Raw genomic sequence first — 22100 nt, forward strand, 5'->3', positions numbered from 1 at the left:
TGTGGATGCATTCTTGGATATTTACATGCTGTAAATAACTTATTGATCAAGTTAAAAAAACAGTGAAGATTGATCTCACCATTCTGGAGACTAGAAGCCTGAAATCAATGCTTGGAAAATTTGTTTCTTTGAGGACGCGAGGGGAATATGTCTAGTGGCTCGTGGGTAGCTTGTGGTGGTACCTGGCTGTCCTTGGTGTTCTTGGCTCATGATATGCCCCTGCTGATGATATGTTTCCTTCTGATATGGAATTTGTCATATATATTCATGTCTAGATTTGCTGCTGCTTTATTAGAAGGCCCATGATGTTAGATTTGAGCCCACTGTAGTGACCTCATCCTAATTATGTCTCCTAGGGTCTTGTTTCCAAGTAAGGTCACATTGTCAGGTTCTCAATGGACATGAGTGTTGGAGGAACTCTATCCAGCTGATTAAGTATTGTAAAGGGAGATTATGCAGAATGATGGGCCTTCTGTAGTAAGATAGTCTGTGCTGTTGTGTGAAGTGTCGGAGACCTCACTGTTGTGGAAGGAAAAGTCCAGTGATGCTCGTGTTTTCAGGCAGGACTACCATGCTCCCCTAAAGCAGAATGTACACGGCTCCCCTTCAGGAAAACCGGCACGGTTACTGGAGGGCAGAAGGAGAAGAGATTAGAGCAGTAGCTAGATGGGTATCACAGAGGTGTGGATCTTCAAGAAACCACTGAAGGGCGATGAGCAGGAGGGGATCTGATTGACCTGTGTCTTAGGCCTCCGTGAGGGTTGTAGATGTGACGGAGGCAGATGATTGGAAGGTTGCTGGGTTAAATCGCCATGGGGGTAGTGGGGAGCAAGGATTAGTGAGAAGTCAGATCCTGGACGGGGTTTGAAAGTACAGTCGGCAGTTTTGCTGATCAGGTCTGGGGGAAGGAAGGGCGGCTCCCACGATTTTTGCCTCGAGCGTCTAGAAGGAACTGCCATGAATGAGAAAAGAGTGACATAGTAAGTTAGTTACCAGATCCGGACTTAAATACTCCTGGGGGGAAGTGACCACAGAATCAAGCCATAAAGACATGACACTAGATGTGATCCTCCAGCAGGGGAGGGGTACAGGGAGATGTTCTGTAGTCCTGGGAAGGCAGGCTGGGTGAGTCCGGGTGAGGTGAGCAGCAGGTCGGGGACGTGTTCAAGGGTAGATCGTAAAGGTTGGGTAAGAGGACCCCCAAAAAGTACCCTGAGTGTCCGTTTCTAGTGTTCGTGGTGTTAGTGGCACCTCCCCCAAATATGTTTTTGTTATTTTGCCCCTTTACTGTCTGACTTTTTCAGACCACTTTGGAGTCTCTTGAAGTCCCCTTCATTTCTAAATCCATTCTCTCACATCCCACTTACCATCCATCCTGCCACTGTGCTATCCACAGCTGCCACTGTTTCACTGTCGGTCAGATCCAGCGTGCTCTATCAGTAATCCTTAAAGCTCTTACTTTCAGTCTAGCCCATGTGTCTGTACAGATTTAGCTTATAGTATGTGGGGCAGTCCTTCGTAACCACACCTCATGTCTTTGAAATCTGGCGACCAGCTCAGACTTGCTGCCATCTGATCCCGTGCTCCCACTTGGCCCGTCATTCCTGTGGTCTCTTCTGTGAACCCTACACTCAAACAGTATTCCCAGTGATCCCTTCCTAACATGAGCTTTCTTCCCTCTCTGTGCTTGCTCATGCTACTCTAACTAGAGAAAAAAAATCATTTCTTTCCTCTTCCCCAGACATACTCTGAAAATGCTTGTGCTTTGAGAGCCTGTAGGTAGCGATGTCTAGTCATTGTTTTCTTATAGTGTAATTCATTATTATGGTAATGTAGTTAGTGCACCACCAGTGAGACAAAATGACGTTCGTATTTTCCTCTGCTCTCTGCATCCTGCCAGCTCATGGTTAGCTACTTTGTTCGTATTGTTAACTTTAACAGACGAGAGCTTGAAAGTAACAGAACTTTGAATTTTTGAATTGCACCAGAAATTTTTCTTTGATTATTTCAATCAGTTTCCAAACTCTAAACCCAAGAAAGAAGAAATAGATTACATTCGTTACTTTTCTCATTGCAAGGGCGCAGTGCTTGACAAGAGCATCTTCCAGAAGAAATTCTTTATTTTGGCCCACAGTTTGTAGGGGGACTGTCCTTAGAAGTAGGAAAACATGGTGGCAGGATGTGATTGCAGCCACAACTTGGAGTCAGAGAAACACGAATGCTGGTTCCCTGCTTGTTTTCTCTTATTTTCAGTCTAGGACCCAGTACATGAGATGTCTTCTGTCTTAGTCACTGTCGTGTTGCTGTGGAGGAAGACACCATGACTGCAGCAACATTCATAGAGGAAGACATTTCAGTGGGCTGGCCTACAGTTCAGAGCTCCAGTCCATTATCATCAGGTTGGGAAGCATGCTGGCAGGCAAGGTGCTGGAGTGGTAACTGAGAGCTCTACATCTTGATCCCCAGTCAGCAGGAAGAGAGAGACACTGGGCCTGGCTTGAGCATTGGAAACCTCAAAGCCCACCCCTAGTGACAAGCTTGCTCTAACAAGGCCACACCCACTCCAGCAAGGCCAGACCTCCTAATAGTGCCACTCTCTAGTGATCAAGCATATAAGTCTGTGGGGCCATTCCTATTCAAACCACCACCTCTACTCACATTGAAGGTGGGTTCTCAGTTAAACTCTGGAAATCCCTCAAAGATACAACAGTTATGTTTCCTAGGTGATTCCAAGTCTCGGAGAGTTGGCAAAGAAGATTAACCACTACACAGAGAAGTAGAGCTTTCTGTATTTCAAACTCTAGATATTAAATATCCTTCATTAAGCAATAGAAAGAAAGTAATGGGGGTAAAAGGAGATCTGAGGAGTTCTTAAGGAAAGGCACTGTACTATCAAAGGGTGTTAATGGAGTTCTAGAAGATTTATGTAGAATGTGGTTGTTCGAAAATGTCTAGTAGTGATATTTCAAGAGTGACGCAGATTCTTGGTGTGTTGCATAAACAGCGTTCCTCTCGTATGCACAGAAGCACCTTTCACTGGCGGCTGCCTGTGTGGAGGCTGACTCATCACTCACTCTACATTGTCAACTGATGCATGAATTTCAATGTCATTCAATTACCAAGTTTTAATTGGGTCCCATTGCCAGATTGGTCTCCTGTTCCATACTGTCTTCTCTTGGCTATGCCGTTACCATGGCTACTTGGTTCCTCTTGCTTCATCCCCGATGTCATCCCTGCAGCAGTGGATGACATCAACATCTACTCAGGTAGAAGCCAGACCGTTACTGCAAAACACTGTCATCTCACATCTGCTTTCTTCTTACTGCCCATCTGGAATAGGACCAAAGCACGGTGGTAAGTCTCTTAATTTCTCCATATCTCTTTCATTTAGTAACTTTTACTTAGGAACTTGTGGAAGCTGTCTTTCTCTTCCCTTCTTGCCTCTCACCAAGCCCGGTGCATTCTTTTAGGAGTATGACATATACTGTACATAAACATATGGTGTACAGTTTACATAAACGAGCCAAAGAGATTTCTTTCTTATTTAACAAGAAAGTTTTCCTTTGGTTTCTTATGTTAGCTTGGTGTAGTTTTTTTTTTTTTTTTCTTTAAATGTATTCCTTTTTTCTGGAGCTGGAGAAAACGTATCATTTTAGAGAGAGGATAGTCTTTGTTCTCTATTTCACTGCTACATTGCTATGTTTCTTGCATTAATTGATGACCTTTAGGTTTTTTGGGAACTGTTCAGTGGGATTTTAATGTTTAACATATGCGTTTTTAATGGAAAAAAGAAAAGCAAAATCATAAGGTGCCATGGAGTTCATCCATTGACCATGAAATTTAAAAATTGACATCTGCCCAGGGAGGAGGTCTGGTCTTACAATCAAAATGTTTAAGATGAAGGATATTATCCATCCAGATTTAAAAATAATATGTTGTCATGCTTTTTCACACGTGGTTGAGTTCACAGCTGATGACCTAACTGGATGTCATTTTTCTAATTTCTTCTTAGCTTACACTACCATTTTTATCCTCCAGAGGAAGCTAAGGTCAAGAGGCCTTCAATATCTCCCTTTCTTGTAGCTACAGAAGTAGGCCTCACAGTGAACACAAATAAAAACAAAAATAAAACAAGAGTCCTTGGGAACAGATTCTGACAATAAAGACTTTGCATTTACTCTGCTCCCTGCGCCTGCGGTTTTAATTTAACACATCAATGAAAAGACAGCATTTAAAAAGGGAGGGAACACCCAGCAGGACTTACTTTTATTAGTGCAATTTGTAAGAAATTACTGCATTTAATGAGAAAATCGTTAAGCATGAAAAAAATGGGCTGTGATGGAACTTGTGGAGCTTAGAGGGTGAGGTTTTAATTGAGTTTTTTACTTATTGGAAAGAAATGGTGATCATGATGATGTTAGTAATAATTATAATAATAACAACAACAACAACAACAACAATAACAATAATAATAATCCCGGGCTTCACCTCTTCTCTTGAGGTGGTCAGCACTTTGTTTTCTTAGATCCGCTTCTCCTGCTACCTGGCATGTGTAGCATGATGGTGATGGAGACCCTTGTGTACCTGTGCCTTGTGGACCTGTGGACCCTTTTTGTCTTTCTATGAGGAAGCCACAGCACTGCGCTAATGGGGGTGGAGGGGTGGGCTGGGAGGGGGTCAGGAGGCAGAGCCCAGCAGAGCTGTTCCTAAGGGGCAAAGAACAGAAGAGGCAAAGGACAAGCCATGTGCACCTCAGTGCTGCTTGAACAGGCAATTTCAAAGGCCGTTTTCAGGCTCATCAACTTTATGCTTTTTTGTAGTTCTGTGTCTTCTGATCTCTTTTCCCCAATAAGAATATTCAGTAGAACGTGTAAAAATGGGAGCAAGGAGCACAGACATACAAGGAAAACTTTTTGGGATCTTAGGTTAGAAAACAAATCTGTGTGTGTGTGTGTGTGTGTGTGTGTGTGTGTGTGTGTGTGTGTGTGTGTTGCAGAGATGGCATAGCAGTTAGGGCACTGACTGCTCTTCTAGAGTTCCTTAAGTTCAATTCCTGGGGACCACATGGTGGCTCACAAGTATCTGTAGTGGGATCTGATGCCCTCTACTGGTGTGTCTGAAGATAAAGACAGTGTAGACACACACAAACACACACACACACACACACACACACACACACACACACAATATACATCTTAAAAGAAAGAAAGAAATCTTTAAAAAGAAAGGAAGAAATCAGCCTTTCTTTTGTCATTTAGGAAAAAAGTATTTAAAATAACCTTGTTTTGTACTTAGCTGTCCAGTTTGACCCCTGTGAGGACATGGGTCCTATGGGAAGTCACTCAGTTGTTTCGGGACCTCCTGTGTATTTCCATAATCGTGTGGTGGTATGGTGGGCAGCTGTTCCCTGTCCCCCAAGTTAAATATGATAAAAAAGGAAATGTATACCACTTAGTTAAAGATGTTACAATTAGTAAAATTAATGGTTTTTATGTGGCTCTGTTTCTGTAGAGTAAAAATTATATATATAACAAAAGCAAACATCTCGTAAAGAGAGCCTACTGCTCTTTCCTCTGCTAGATAGGAAGAAAACCCACAGATATGCTGGTGAACCTTTTCAGCCACTTAATTGGGTTTTGTTGTGTCCCACTTCATTAGAGAGGAAAATGTTGTGAAGGCTGTCTTCCTTTATCGGTAGGTCGTGTTAAACAATACCTTGTTCACACCCAGTTCTCCTGGAGATATGCAGTTCAAACGGTGAGGTCTGGGAGGCCGAGTGGCCCCTGCTATTTGCCTTCCCCACTCTCCTAGGTCCTCAGATTTCTGCAGGGTTGAGTCAAAGGGAAATCTAGCAGGACAGTGGTATGCGGTTGGCAGAGGGAAAGGCAAAAGCAAAGGGAATGTCAGAGTAGCTCCTTGTCTGTGGTGGGCAGCAGCATTTCCGGGCCATCATGGCTCCACCCCCACTTACCTCATAGTCTCTGTTCTTTTTGCAACAGGCACAGGTGCTAAAGGCTGCTTGCCACTTCCTGCTTGCCGCCTCACCAAGCATTCTCAGTTGCCTTCATAGCTCTCCATCCTGAGAGTAAGGGCTGCTTGTGTTACATCTCCTGTGGTAAATCTTTACAGTGGCTTCTTTCCTTCTGGCTGACAAACTCATAAGCTCTACCCACAGCAGCCGATTCATATCCTAGAGCAGGGGTTTGAGGTTCTAAACTTTCCTAAGGCTGTAACTTTAATACAGTTCCTCATGTTGTGGTGGCCCCCAGCCATGAAATCACTTTGTTGCTATTTCATAATTGTAAATTTGCTACTGTTATGAACCTTAATGTAAGTCTCTGTGATTTCTGATGGTCTTAGGTGACCCCTGTGAAAGGGTCATTTGACCCCCAAAGGGGCTGTGCCCCACAGATTGAAAACTGCTGTCCTGAAGAGAAACAACGAGGGAGCCACTTTGTTTCTGTCTCATTTTGGCTGCCTATTATAAAATCTACACCACAGACTCCCTTTTATTATCAAGCACATATCCTGTCCAACTTTCTGGCTTGAAGCAGGGGTTGTAATTGACATGTTGGTTTAGTCGGTGACAGACTCCTTCCCTAGAATTTTATCTGCTGATGAACATTACTCCTTTTTAGTCTTATAGTGGCCTAACATCATGTTTATTTGATTTAAATGCTTAAATTTTTATTGTCGCCTTATAACTTTTAAAAATAAAGATACCATTTTCCCAAGGAATATAGGTCTGTTCTTACCATTTAAAACTGAGTTAACGACTGATACCTGACACGTGAGCAAGAAGCAAACTTCCCACAAGGCATTAGAGCCAGAAAGGAAATTCAGTAGGGAGACATCCTGAATGACGCTTGGGTCCAATGAAACCATTCAGGATGCCATCAGGATTTGTCATATGTGGTGTGTGACCGAGGAGAGAGCCTACTGCTCTTTCCTCTGCTAGATAGGAAGAAAACCCACAGTTACCATCTTTGATTTGAATGAACATGTCTTTATAGGTCAGAGGGAGTGGGTAAGGGGCAGGCTGGGTTGTGGCCCAGGTGTCATGCAGCACTGAGAAGGGGGGCAGTCTGTCCTGTAGAATGTGGGGTGGTTTTTTTGTGGAGGGAGGGTAAGTATGTCGGATATAACAAGAGAAGTCTATCGTTCTCCTCCATGGACCTCCTCTGAGCCTAGATGTCCTTTGAATGTGACATGCTTGCCTGATCCTTTTACTTAGGAACAAGATCTGGACTACTCTATTAAGCCCACTCCAGCCTGAATCGAGAATAGACATCTCTGAAGCCTCTTTGAGAAAAATGAAGGCCTGTAGTATCCTAGGATGGATACTCCTTCCAGGGCCCCTTTTTATATTTGCTACTAATTAGTGTTGAGTCACTGGCTAATTCTGAAGAACATTTTGGTGCATTATAATTGCATCTGTGACTTACGGAGTATGAAGGCTGTCAGGCTGTCTCTTAGCCCTGTTATTGCTGTAGAAGCAGAGAAAAGCACGTGGTGATCAGCATCTCCTTCATAGAGCAGGACAGGGGAGCCAAAAGCATAAACCAGCTAGGAAGAGATACTGTTTTTCCCAGTCATTTTTTTGAGTTTACTTTTATTAAAGAAGGCAGGGAAATGGGCTTTGTCCCCCAATGTTGAAGGGGAAGTCTCTTGTCCATATTCCTTCCTAATATTCAGTATGTAAAGCGCTATCCACCACAGCTATGCTGATGTTAAATGGTTCATTATAGTCAGTGAACCACAAAATTGTCTGGGCAAAGGGGCAGAATTCAGAATCAGGGGCCAGCTGCACAGGCTGTCTGGCTGCCTGCTTCTGGAAGGACAGAACTCCAGCTCTTTGTCTTCATTGGATTGTTGGAAGGTCGGTGTGTTTATCTGCCTGAGTTTCTCAACCTTGTGGGGGAAAGGACAAGGCAGTCTGACAGGCGCATCTGATAGACTAAGTCCGAATGGGTTCTCGGGTTCTGAGAACATCAGACAGTTGGCTTTGGTGTTTGCTAATTTTATTTGAGTTGGGTATTTTCTCTGTAAACTGGTCTCTGTCTCTGTGTCTCTAGTGCTTGTGAATGTGTTTGTGAGTGTGAGTATATGAGTCTGTTCTTTCATATTTCAGGTAAGGAAACTGTGGATTTTGTGGAACAGTTCAGTTATTTCTCCTCTTCATTGCTTAATGGGCTCCTGAGCTAAGTGACAAAAACCTTTTATCACTTCATCCTTTGTGGTTTTATGTGGTTTTTGTAGATTTCCCCATTTGTGTGTGTGTGTGTGTGTGTGTGTAGAGGCTAGAGGTCAACTTGGGGTGTCTCCTGTTACTCTTCACCTTACTTTTGAGATACCCTGGGGATCCTCTTTTACAGGGATGCTAGGGAGCCGAACCCATGTCCTTGTGTGTACTAAGCCTAGGCTGCTGGAGAGAAGCCAACGTCTACGTCCCATTGCCTAGTTAAGAGCCATGTTCATGGGCGATGCCTCCTGGAATCACCAAAAATTTGAAAAAATTCAACCCATGCACAAATTTTTTTCAGATAAGTTAACATTCATAGCCCTCTTCAGATTTATACCCAGTTATTATTATTATTATTATTATTATTATTATTATTATTATTATTATTATTATTATGTGTGTTATTACATACCTTAGTGGACTGTTCAGTCCTCAGAGGGAAGGGACTTACCTTAAACGTAATTGAATCCTAAGGAACACAGCATCATGTCTGTACACAGTAGTTACCTAGTAAATATTGTCTGGGACAAGCTGATGACATGGTCGCTAAATGCAGCAAAGAGAAACAGTTACATCATAGCTTCCGAAGAGTCTTCATTCTCACTTCAGCAGAAGTGGAGGACTTGGAGTGTTGGGATTAGTGTCCTTAACTCTAAGGGACGTTCTTTGTGCCTAGATTTCTGATGCTAAGTGAACCTCTTATCAAACCGTCTGTAAAAGGAGGCGTTGTGAGCTGTGTTAGAAACACCAGACACTTGGCTACTTTGCCTTTGCTGGCTGAAAAGAGGAAACGCTTTGTTGCTCTGAGTTTCTTGTGGATGGTTCTCTCCTGCAGACTCGGGCTGTATTATTTATCCCCCTACAAAGACCGTGGGAACACGCTGTGTCTCCTTTGAATAGTATGTGGATATTAATTTACTGCTGGAGGACACATTGGGGGAGATTTCTGAAATTGCATAGGGAAGTGTTTCTTTAATCCTCAAATTTGTCAAATGCTTTATAATAAGGGAGATCATAATCTCCGGTTGGTAGGAGAAATGGAATGGTTCTTGGGGATATTTTTTTCCTTCCTGAGAAATTGCTATATGAGAAAATGCTTCATTCGTTTTTTTTCTTTTAAATCCTTTCTGCATGCTTTAAGGTCCTCCGGAAATGAGTAGATGGCACTGATTCAGGTCTTTTGTAAGACGCTGAACAGTGTTCAGTGCTCTGATTCATAGAGTTAGTGGCCCTGAGCCCCCACAGATGACTCTTAAAAGCAGTTTGCTTTAATATCGCACTCTCACATACATTTTAAACAGAATGGTCAAATGAGGTCATGATTTTGGGAAATAGCAGCCTTGCCTTCTTGGCCATGCCTCCCTCAGAAGTTGTCAGGCAGCCGGCAGTGCGTGGTTCCAGGGATGCAGGAGAATGTGCCTTTAGGCATGATGTCCAGGTTTCATTGGTTTCTTCTGCTGAGTTCCAGGCATGTTTCTATTTTCCTCTGCTTTTTTCCTACTGAAGGATTTTTTTTTCTTTGTTTGTGAGGCAGCCACAAGTTTCAGCTTGCCTTGCAGATGATAACATTATTAATGTCCTTCTGCTTTCCAAGCCGTTTATACGTTGCCTGCTGACAGCTATTGCTTTCTAAGTGTCCAGCACTAGTGCAGTGCTGAGAAGCATGGGGAATATTCAGGTCCAGGAAGGGCACAGATATAGTAATGCTCGCTCATTCAATGGCAAATGTGGGCTGCTCTTTCCTAATGCAATCTGGGATTGGTAAAAGGTAGGCTGTGCCTAGCTCGGTACTTTTCATTGCCTGATGTTAGTTACACTAAGTCCAGAGTTAGGGGAGGAACTGGAGGATTAATTTTCTGTGAATATGTTAAGGAAGGTAGTTTTGAATTGTTCAAGCTAAAAAAAAAAAACACACTAAGATTTAAAATAAAACAAGCAAATAAAAACATAAAACAAACCATCCTACTACAACCTATGGAAAGAATACTAAGCTATAATTCTAATAACTTTAGAAATTTAATTTTATTTCAAAAGATTTACTCTTTTAATTATCCGTTATGTATGTGTCTGCATGAGTTTGTACCTGTGACTGCAGTGCCCACAGCAGCCACCAGAGGGCATCAGCTCTTCTAGCTGTACAGTAAGACTGTTGTGAGCTGCCCTACGTGGGTGTTGAACAGAGCTCTCGGCCTTTGGAAGAACAGCACATCACCCACGTGCTCTGAACTGCTGAGCTGTTCCTCTAAATCTTTACCGAATTGCTTTTCTTTTTTGTTTTTTGTTTGTTTTGGTTTGTTTTTTTTGTTTCTTGAGACAGGGTTCCTTTGTGAGGCCTGGCTGGCCTGAACTTGCTTTGTAGACCAGGTTGGCCTCAAACTCAAATAGATCTGCCTGCCTTTGTCTCCTGAGTACAGGGACTAAAGGCGCTCACCACCGTGTCTGACACCAGAGTTCTTAAATTCTGACTTTGGAGATGGGACGTTGCATCCCCCCCCCCCCCTTAAGAAGCTTGGCGAGTATGCGAGCTCTTGAACAAGAGCTCACCCTTACAGCTGTGCACCAAGAATTGCACTATATTTTCACAAACACCCCCCACATCAAGAGAATAAATTTATTGTCTTCTATTCTAGCGAGTCTCCAGTTAATAAGTCACATTGAACAGTTTTTGGATACCAATGAAACACTGTATTTTATGAAAAGTATGGACTGCATCAAAGCTCTCCGGGAGGAAGCCATTCAGGTAAGCGTGCTCACCCATCTTTACTCAGCAGCTGTCACAGGACAGGGGCACGCAGCATCCCACAATAAGCCTAGGTTTGGGAACGCACCATTCTCACTGAACTGTACAGTATGCCAAGTGGAAATGACCAACTCACCTGCCATTATCACCTCTCAGGAGGAGTGGAGATAGTGGTGGCTGGGCAGTTCACCCCTCAGGGTTAGCTTTTTATGACATGAGTGTACAGGCCCATGCCTCTGCTTAAAGGACCAAGAAAGTCCCATTGTAACTTCTGTAGTCCTGACGTTATAAAGGGTAAACTAATTCTTTTAGGAAAATTGATGAGAGATATGTATGATCGTGCTGAGAAGGACTTACAGAGACAGGACAGGTATACGAATGCAAGAAGAGAAAAGACCCTGCACACGGCAGTAGTTTCCCAGTGCTGTGTGTGTGTGTGTGTGTGTGTAGGGGGGGTGTTTTTCTTTTTGTTAGGAACTTTTAGAAAATGCTTGTAGCCCTCTTCCCGGTTATTTATGGGCCTTTTTCCCTCTAAGCAAGAAATGAGCCGCTTTGAAATCGAAGGTGTAAAGTTGGCACAGTTGTAGAGTATGTGTTTGTGTGGGTGCTGATTGGTTAAATATTTGCTGAATGAACAAAGACTTGAATAATTTAGGTGCTTACAAAGAAAGACAGGAAAATGAGAAAACGGCTGGAATTAGAATAAAAGGCTCAGAAGTAGATGATTCAAATACTCCACAGATTAAAAACAATGACATTTGGAAATGCAGAACGAAGAAAAGGCTAAGGGTGACCCAGATGAGTGCCCTGGTCCCACCACAGGCTGGGTTAGGACTCGGGTGGGAAACCAAAGGAAGGCTAGGACCATCGTCTCAGCAGCCTAGTGTGGAAGAGGACCTGTGCATCTGCATCACCTAACGGATGAGAGCAGGATGGAAGGGAGCCAAGGAGACGGGAGACAGAGTGATCCCTCCTCGTGTGGACCCGGGTTAAGAGTAAAATTCGTTTTTTAAAGAAAATGAAGTTCAACTAAAGAAACAAGATACCAAGTGGCTCTTTACTCCCTGGACCTTTCAAATTCTCTGACACACGATGGCATGTACTTTTCCTTTCCTTCACCTCTGAGTAGTCTCCCTCCCAGACTACTGACAGGGTCTCAGTAGTCCATACTGGCTTCGAACTCTCAGTGCAGCTGAGGCTGGCCTTGAACTCATTCCTTTCCTCCATTTCCCCTGAGCTAGGATGATAGGCATGTTCCAAGGATCCCAGATGAATATGTTTCTTAATTTAAAAAAAATTAGAAATGACATACAGAAATATTTATAATTGAAATAATACGACTGAAATGTACTTGAAGAATTACTCGAGCTGTGAGAGGTAGGGGTGTAGACAGAACAAGATTGGCTGGGTTAATGCAGCTCGGTGCAGAGTACTCATGCAGCGTGCATGAGGGCCCACGGTCAGTCTCTGGTGATCACAGAGTGAAACAGAGATTGGCTAAATTGATAATTCCTGAAGTCAGTCAGTGCGCGAGCACCCAGTAAACTGCTGTTTTATTTGAAATTGCCTGCACTGAAAGCTAAAAATGATGTTCTAAGCTGCCAAGATCTCTGTGGCTCCCGGCTCTGTGCCCTCCATGGATAGACGGCTCTCTGCTTCACACGGATCAGAGCAGTCTGTCGCTGGTTTCCAGTTTCTAAAGTCGCTCTTTCTGATGGATTCAAGTGAGTGCCTTGGCTGAAGGATGTTTGGTTTACGCTTGCTCTGATTTGCCTCTTGTACTCCTGTCCACCCCCAGTTTTCAGAAGAGCAGCGTTTCAACAGTTTCCTGGAAGGCCTTCGAGAGAAAGTGGAAATTAAACAATTAAATCATTTCTGGGAAATTGTCGTTCAGGGTAAGGTAGCATTGTTTCTTAAAATATTCATGCTACTTAAAATATACATAAAATTTTTCCTTTTTTTAGGTTTCTCGTTTTCGTGTGTGGTACGAATGCATGTGCGTATGCATGTTTGTATGTATGTGCTTTTGTGCATGTGAGCATGTCTGTGTGTTTGTCTGCATATGTGTGTGCACATGCATTGGGAGGCCAGGCTGGACACATCCCTAATTGTTTTCCACCTTACTTTTGTAGATGGAGTTACTCTGATCACCAAAGACGAAAGCCCGAGAAGCTCTGTCACAGCTGAGGAGGCCAAGAAGGTACTGAGAGCTCATCCCCTCCCTGTCTTTAGACGAGTTACCCCACGGGGGAGCTCCTAACACAGCCAAGTCAACCGCCTCAGCTGCAGCTGCACTCTTAGAACAGACGTCAGCGTGCCCTGTTCCCATTGCTGTGCCTCTAGAATCCATCTGTAGTCCTGGAACTTCACAGTGCACTTCCTTCTTAGCCAGGTCCCAGTGTGGCTGTGGTGGACCACCCTCCCACCACTGTCTTTCCACTGTCTTTCCCACCTTACATCTTTGTTTAAATGACATTGTAATGTATGCGTGTGCGTGTGCGTGTGCGTGTGCATGTGTGTGTGTGTGTGTGTGTGTGCGCGCGCGCGCGTGTGTGTGTGTGTATGTGTGTGTGTGTGTGTGTGTGTGTGTGTGTGTGATTAGTGGGTGGGGTGGGCTACATGCAGTGGCTCATGGCTTGTGGCGTATGGCACATGCGAGGATGTCTGATACAACTGCAGGCATTGGTCGTCTCCTACCATCATGTGGGTTCCAGGGGTTGACCTCAGTTTGTCAGACTTGACGGCAAGCACTTTTTACCCACTGAGCCATTGGTCACACCCTCCCCAATCCCTTATTTTTCCATCTTATTAAATTGGGTATTTCTTATTGACATTTCAAATGTTATTCCCTTTCCGAGTTTCCATGCCAACATCCCTCTAACCCCTGCCCCTCCCATTCTATATAGGTGTTCCCCTCCCAATCCTCCCCCCATTACCACCCTCCCCACAAGAATCCTGGTCATTGGGGGTCCAGCCTTGGCAGGACCAAGGGCTTCCCCTTCCACTGGTGCTCTTACTAGGCTATTCATTGCTACCTATGCAGTTGGAGCCCAGAGTCAGTCCATGTATAGTCTTTAGGTAGTGGCTTAGTCCCTGGAAGCTCTGGTTGCTTGGCATTGTTGTTCATATGGGGTCTCGAGCCCCTTCAAGTTCTTTCAGTCCTTTCTCTGATTCCTTCAACGGGGGTCCTGTTCTCAGTTCAGTGGTTTGCTGCTGGCATTCGCCTATGTATTTGCCGTATTCTGGCTGTGTCTCTCAGGAGAGATCTACATCCAGTTCCTGTCAGGCTGCCCTTCTTTGCTTCATCCATCTTGTCTAATTGGATGGCTGTATATGTATGGGCCACATGTGGGGCAGGCTCTGAATGGGCGTTCCTTCTGCCTCTGTTCTAAACTTTGCCTCCCTATCCCCTCCCAAGAGTATTCTTGTTCCCCTTTTTAAAAAGGAGTGAAGCATCCACATTTTGGCCATCCTTCTTGAGTTTCATGTGTTCTGTGCATCTAGGGTAATTTGAGCATTTGGGCTAATAGCCACTTATCAATGAGTGCATACCATGTGTGTTTCCCAATCCCTTTTTAAAATACTGGTTAAACAGCAAAGGCTGGGGACCAGAGCTCCACAGTAGAGTAATCTACTAAAATAGCATTCGTGAGGTACAGGTTTCGTTCTTTTGTACTAAAAACAAAACAAAGACAGAGACTACTCCAAAGATTTTGCTGTTTAAGACAGGTCTCAGGAATGATTTGTTTGTGGTTTTAAAGCTATTCTTGCGAATGTATTTATGGAGCTGGGAGAGAGATAGCCAGGTGTTCTCAATGAGAGGACATATGCAGAACCCACGGCTTTTGATTGGCACACTGGTTAGGCTAAGGCCTCCTTGTTTGATGTATTGAATATTAAATCTGACTCAGCTGCCAGTCAAATATATGCAGCTATTTAGTTCAGGAATTCTTCTTTGTACTTCAAGGTTGTAATGAAATTTTTATGAAATTAAATTGAGAAGCTCAGGGTACATGGTTTATAACACCCTGCTTCAGATGCAGACACTGGCTGAGCTAGTCTCACTTGCACGGGACTTGGCAGCTGGCAGTAGACAGAGCTGCGGATGACAGTCGTGGGGCGTGGGTACTAGCACTCTGACCTCTAGAAGCTCAAATGCTCAGTCGTGGGTGCATAGGGCTGCGATGAAGACTGAGAGGTAACCTCCGGTGGTTAAGGAGAACTTGTCCTGGGGCTGGAGAACCAGAGTAGCTGTAAGGAACGGCAGAAACAAGACTGGGAATGTTCATTATTTAACTGCAGGCCAAATGGGAAATGTCAGGAATTTTCAACTCAGAAAAGGCATTAGGCAGGAACTGAAGTATTATTTGGGAGAGAAGTTAGGCAGCAATAATCAAGAGTTTTTACTAAGTATTTTAATTTGAAAAGGTTTTTTTCTTGTTTATTTTTATTTGTTTGATATTCTTTTCTTTTTTTCTTTTTCTTTTTTTCTTGAGATAGGGTCTATAGCCTAGGCTGGCTTTGATCTCCCCACGTAGCTGAGGAAGGCCTTGAACTTGAAAACAAAATGTGTGTGTGCGTGTGTGTGTGTGTGTGTGTGTGTACATGTGAGTGCCATCACACTCATGCTATGACATGGGTGTGATGGTCAGAGGACAACCTTGGATGTCATCCTTGTGCTCCTGTTTGAGACAGGGTTTCTTCTCAGCACTGCCTGCGACAGTGTCCCGGGCCCACAAGCTTCTAGGACTTGTGCTGTTTCCCCCTTAGTGTAGGAACCCTGGGATTACAGACGTGCACTTCAGCCTCCAGCTGCACATGACTTGCAAGGATTCAAACGCAGGTCTTCATGCTTGTGCAGCACATGTCTTTCCCACTGAGCCACTGCCTCAGCTCGGCCCTGAGTTCTGACCTTGCCGCCTCCATCTTCCCAGTGCTGAAATTACAGGTGCAGCTCCCCACACTGGTGCCTACAGTGCTGGGAACTGAACCCAGGGCCTTGCGCTTGCTGCAGAAGCATCCACCACCTGAGCTGCACAGGTCTTTGGTAATGGACAGGCATGGGCCTGCCCTTGAGAATGGAGACCATAGCGCTCAAAAGAAGGCTGTGTCATCTGAGTGCCCCACAATGCCTGGAGCCCCTTCTGCGACAGTCGTACCGAGTGCCATGGGCTTGAGAGTGCCACTCCCTGTGCAGCCTCATTGCTGTTTGTCACTTTATACAGTGCTGTGATCAGTCAGTGTCTTCAAAGAAACATCAATAGAATAGGGTGTGTGTGTGTGTGTGTGTGTGAGAGAGAGAGAGAGAGAGAGAGAGAGAGAGAGGTTGTATCTGTTGTATCTGTTTAACCCAGACCTTACAAAAAGAAAGAAACTATGTTTTTCTAATTTAAGCTTGACTTAAAGTTAGACTAGAAAATAAAAAAGTGACCTGTACCGGGAGAATGTCAATCAGTGCATTGTATTATCCTACAATTTGATCTTTTTATAGAGGGGAGAGCACTCATTAAGGTTGTCTGCCATTAAGACAGACTCATTAAGGTGACTCATTAAGATCCACTTGCAGGCACGCACAAACTGAGTGAGGGTATAGGCTTTTTACGCCAAGTCTAGCCAGGGAGAATCCCAAATCATACACTGGTAAAGACAGGTGCTTTGATTGTCTTTATCTTGAGGATGGGTGCTGGCTGCCACTGACCCATGACCTTATAAAGTTAAAGACAACTGAGGATATCCCTTCAAAAGCAAAGGCTGTCTCAAGATAACATTGGTAATGGGAAAAAAATGTATCTCTTGTCAATCTCTGTTCCCAACAGATGATAAGACGCATCTGGACACATCCACGCAGATTATAAGGGAGATGGGTGCCTTGGGGCCTGCCTCTCACCACTGTTGCCAGCCTCTTGCCTGGCACAGAAAGGACTAACTGGCTTTAAGGAACCTTCTGTGTCGTTCAAGGCTTTCACCTGACTGGATGAGGCTTACTAACGTTTTCAAGGGTGTTCTTAAAGTCAGTTTTTTTTAATTTTTCTTATTGCTTCTTGGCCTTTTGGCTAAGAGCAAGTGTAGTATATATGTTTATCTTACCTACAAAACACCATCACAGCATCATCCAGACAGCATTTGAGGGGATAGCTGGGCTTCAGGCCTAGGGAGTAGAGCTTACCAATCAGCTCTTGCTAAACATAGTAAGTTCACGTATAAGTTAATTCTAATCATTATGCACTATGAAAATCCGCCGTCTGGGTGACATTGACTACATAGTCTAGTTTTTACAGAAAGTGGAGAACGCTGATGTTCAAAAGGTAGGCCTTCCTCCCAGCAACACATCTTAGCCAAAATGTCACATCTCAGTGAGTGTGAAGGAAGGACTCTAAGGAGAGACGGCACTCCAGATTGTGGAGACTTGTTCTGTGTTGCTCGTGTGGCATCTTCTTTCAGAGTAAAGAGCACAGAGCCTGTGTATCAGGAGTTTTAATTGCTGATGATTAAGCTTAGAGGGAAATGCCAGCTAATTGTTAGGGATAAAGTGGAGTCCTTGGATGATTCTAGAATCACCGGAAGTGATTCAGGTGCAGTTTAAGACAACTCTGGGGATGTCGCCATCTTTGAGTAGAGGTAGCATAGTGAATACAGGTGGGAGAAGCTCTTCTGTTCTGGCTGCCTGGTGCCTTCCTGTTTGTTTCGCTACCAGTAAAACTCCACTTTATGGCAAGCAGCAGCGGAATCCGCGGGGCCCCAGCTCTGTGAAAGGCTCCTTGGGACGCGTTATCTTACAGTCGCTGCCAAAGTGCATTGCGCATCAGCCTTGCAGGTTCCGTTTTGCATCAAGAAGACACCATTTTCATTTTTTCCACATTTTTAGTGCTTCTACCAATTTAACATTTTTCATGCATGTGTGTGTGTTTATGTGTGAGTGTAGTGTATGTATGTAGTTGTATATGGGGTGCTTGTGCCTGTGTATACATGGAGGCCAGAGGAAGATACATATTTTCTTTCAAATTTCAGGGCACAGAGCCTCAGCTCTATCCTGCCCCACTGTTTTCCTCTGAGACAGGGACTGTCATGATTTTGCTGTGATCAAACACCTAACAGAAAGCAACTTGGGGGGAGGGGGTGAGAGGGTTTATCTGACTTCATTTCCAGGCGACAGTCCCTCGCTGTGGGACTGAGGCATCCAGTAGTAACCAGGGACGAGCAGAGAATGAATGCATACGTGTCTGATCTGTGTTCCCAAACAATGTTTTAATCATATGCTCTTCCCTTCCCCAACTCCTCCCAGACTTTTCTCACCTTCCTACCCACCCAACTCCATGTTCTTTCCCTCCTCCATCTCAAACACCAATAATAAAACCAACAATCAAAAGAAACAGTAAGATAAAAACACTGAAATAAAACAAAGAGCCCCCTCCCCCCAAAAAAGCCCCACAGCATAGTCTGTTTAAGTTGGCCAGCTACTCCTGGGAATGGGGCCTGATCTGGAGTGTGGCTGGTATGCCCCATGACACTTAAGTGGAGAAAACTGATTGTCACTTTCCCAGTGGGCATCCACTGCAAATAGGTTCTGGGTTAGGGGTGGACTTGTGTCTACTTCCCCTCTTCAGTGCTGTGAGTTTGCCTGGCTTGCCCCTATGCAGGTCTTAACAGTCTATGCATCCATATGTATTTCAGCCCAATGTCTGAAGGACATTGATTCTGTGGTGCCATCCCCAGCCTCTGCTTCTTAAGACTTTTCTGCCTCTTCTTCATATAGATCCCTGAGCCTCGAGGGGAGGAGTATGATACAGATACCCCGAGGACTGAGTGCTTTTAACTTCCCCATTCTCTCTGCACATCCATTGCAAGAAGACGCTTCTCTGATGAGGGTTGAGCCATGCACTGACCTCTGGGCAGAACAGTTCCATTAGAAGCCATATTACTGTATTTCTTTAGGAGAATAGTAGTTGATTTTCCCCCAGGTCCAATGACTTAGCCTCAGACTCTTGGCCACTTTTGCAGTGTCAGGAGAAGGTTCCATCTCATGGGGTAGGCTTTTAGTCTAATCAGAAAGGGTTGGTTATTGCCATAGCATTTGTGTCATTATCACACTCGCATACCTTATAGGCAGGTCATGCCTGGCTATTTATGTGGGTACTGGGATCTGAATGTCAAGAATGCAGCAAGCATTCTTACCATCTTCATAGCCCTTAATTTAGTATTCACATCAAATGTTTATATGATACTATTTTAACTTAGGAAGAACTTCCACAGTGGTGTATGATTCTCATATAGAATGTGTGTGTGTGTGTGTGTGTGCACATATCATATTCAGGTAAGAGTAGGAAATAATGGGAATAAAAGTTTGTATTTATTTAACCGTAGAACCAGTGAATCCCACTGCCACTCTGTGATCTTCTCACTGACCTTCTAAGAACTGGCAAGAGTGAAAAACCATCCTGTTACCACTGGGAAGCCAAGCCCAGTTAAAGGTTAAATGGGGTTCTACTGTGAGCTCTTAGAGGCAGCAAGAACATTAAAATGCCAGTTTCTGCGCACTGCACTGGGCCTTCATTCCTAAGTGAAGGATTGGTCTGATAAGTAGAACTTTTGACCAAGAGTCACTAAAACACACTCGTCTCCATCTGCTTCATTTCCACCAAGAGGTGCTTACAGTGACCCCTAAAGACTGTAAAATAGAGCCTGAACTCTGATTCACCCTCAGAGTGCATCCTGCCAGTGTATGATGTACAAAATTATGCTTTCCTGTCTGCCCTAATATCAACGAACCCTTTATTTTATACTAAAGAAGTTTTTATGGCCAGGGGAATGCTTTGGGGTAAAATACCCAGTACACAGCAAAGAAAAAGAAACTCTGGGAGAAGTCAAGGACTGGCCTGAGGTTGTCCTCTGACCTCCTGCACAGTGTGGTGTGTATGTATTTTTATTTTGTCTATATGTACTTTGCTTGCACATATGTATGTGCACCGTGTGTGCCAAGTGCCCTCAGAGTCAGAAGAGAGTATCAGACCCCCTGGAACGGAGGTTACAGACAGCTGTGAACCCAACCCAGGTCCTCTGGAGAGGCAGTAAGTACTCTTAACTGGAGAGGCAGTCTGGAAAGAACTCTCTCTTTCTAGGCATGGCAACACCTGACTCTGAACCCAGTACTCATTTTTTTTTTCTTTTTTCTTTTCTTTTCTTTTTTTTTCGGAGCTGGGGACCGAACCCAGGGCCTTGTGCTTGCTAGGCAAGCGCTCTACCACTGAGCTAAATCCCCAACCCCTGAACCCAGTACTCATGAGGCTGAGGTAGGAGGATCCTGAGCTCACGGCCAGTCTTGAGATGCCAGACCCTGTCTAAAAAAGGAAAAAGGAAGGAAGGAAGGAAGGAAGGAAGGAAGGAAGGAAGGAAGGAAGGATGGATCATTTCTCTAACTGGTGGATGTCTCTGTTGGACCCTGTGAATGTTTCTTTTGTTCCTTTCTGCTTTAAATCATTGATGTCATTTTTTTTTCTGAATGTTGTGAGGTGGTGGTGAAAGTGGTGTGTGTGTGTGTGTGTGTGTGTGTGTGTGTGTGTGTGTGTGTGTGTGTGTGTGTGACAGGGTCCCACAGTGTAGCCCTGGCACTGTCCTGGAACTAATTTTGTAGAACAGGTTGGCCTAGATCTCACAGAGATCTGCCCCTGGGATTAAAGGCATGTGTTGCCATGCACAGCAAGCTTGGTAATTTTTAAATTTAAACTTTTAATTAAGGCAGACCATACATGTAGGAAACATTCGCAAGCATCAGGTGTGACCAACATGATGGATTCTTACATATCATATACTTGAATGCCTGCTGCCCAAAAGGTTTCTGTCTTAGTCAGGGTTTTACTGCTGTGAACAGACACCATGATCAAAATATATAAGGACAACATTTAATTGGGACTGGCTTACAAGTTCAGAGGTTCAGTCCATTATCATCAAGGCGGAAACATGGCAGTGTCTAGGCAGGCATGGTGCAGGAGGAGATGAGAGTTCTATATCTTCATCTGAAGGCTGCTAGCAGAATACTGGCTTCCAGGCATCCAGGATGAGGATCTTAAAGCCCACACCCACAGTGACACACCTACTTTACCAGAGCCACACCTTCTAATAGTGCCACTCCCTGGGCCGAGCATATACGGACCATCACAGTTCCCCAGTACCTTCCCAGTCAGAGCTCCACATCTCCCAACTCACGAGAGCCTGTTCGCCTGCTCCTGGCCCTCATATACTTGGAGTCAGGCTTTGTGAGCTCCCGCTGACACTCTTGCCTGTGTTCTGGCTGTGTAGTGTCCCTGTTAATGACTACCGTAGTTCAGTCTTTCCTCTTGATGATAGGCACTTGGTTTGTTTGGAGATGTTGACATTTGTAAATGGAGACTGGTAGATATTCTAGTACACACCCATATGTAAGTTGCATATAATTCCTATAATTAGAGCATTTACACTTACATAAGCATTTTTGCCTACCTTCCTTTATCTGAGACTAAGCACAAACCTGTGAGTTAGAAGAGGTGTTTGGGAATAATTAGTTTTAACATGGTCAGGTTCTCTCCCAGGGCTCCTAAGAAACCAGCAGAGCTAACATTCTGGCCGTGTTCTCCACACTGGGCTGCACGGTTCCTCTGCTGCAGTCTATCTTTAGGAGTGAAATAAGCTGTTTGTCATTTTAGGTAACCTTGAGCTTTTTTAGGCCCGAGTTCATGTAACCCATGCTGGGTTTAACTTGCTGTACAGTAGAGGGTGACCTTGAACTCCTGACCCCCCTTTCTTCACCTCTTGATTGCACCACCACATCTGGCTTTGTTTTGTTTGCGTTCATGACTTTTGTTGCTGCAGTGTAGGGGATTGGACTCGGCTTTGTGCATGCGACAATTCTGTGTCATTACTGATGGTTTTGAAGGATCTGTAGTCACCCGATAGTGCCCAGGAAAAGCCTTGGTGGTCTGCTTTGAGACAAAAATCTCACTTTATGGTCCAGGCTAGCCCGGAACTCCCTATGTACAGCCGGTTGGTTTGGAACTCACAGCAGTCCACTTGCCTAAGCCTCCCAGTACTGGTGTTGCTTGTGTGAGCCACCACAGCCATGCGCTTTTAATATGGGCGTTGATAAAG

At 44.3% G+C, this 22100-nt stretch overlaps 1 protein-coding gene across 1 annotated transcript in view; it reads left to right on the forward strand.

Annotated features, from left to right (window-relative positions):
- The window catches only part of Xrcc5 (X-ray repair cross complementing 5), an 87312-nt gene that overhangs the window by 61609 nt on the left and 3603 nt on the right, over positions 1-22100 (forward strand). Inside the window, exons 17-19 of the mRNA XM_032901317.1 lie at positions 10873-10982; positions 12781-12877; positions 13115-13182. Of these exons, the coding sequence (XP_032757208.1) occupies positions 10873-10982; positions 12781-12877; positions 13115-13182 (275 nt within the window). The remainder of the gene's footprint in view (positions 1-10872; positions 10983-12780; positions 12878-13114; positions 13183-22100) is intronic.

This window comes from Rattus rattus, chromosome 4 (assembly GCF_011064425.1).
Source record: "Rattus rattus isolate New Zealand chromosome 4, Rrattus_CSIRO_v1, whole genome shotgun sequence".
NCBI classification, from domain to species: Eukaryota; Metazoa; Chordata; class Mammalia; order Rodentia; family Muridae; genus Rattus; species Rattus rattus.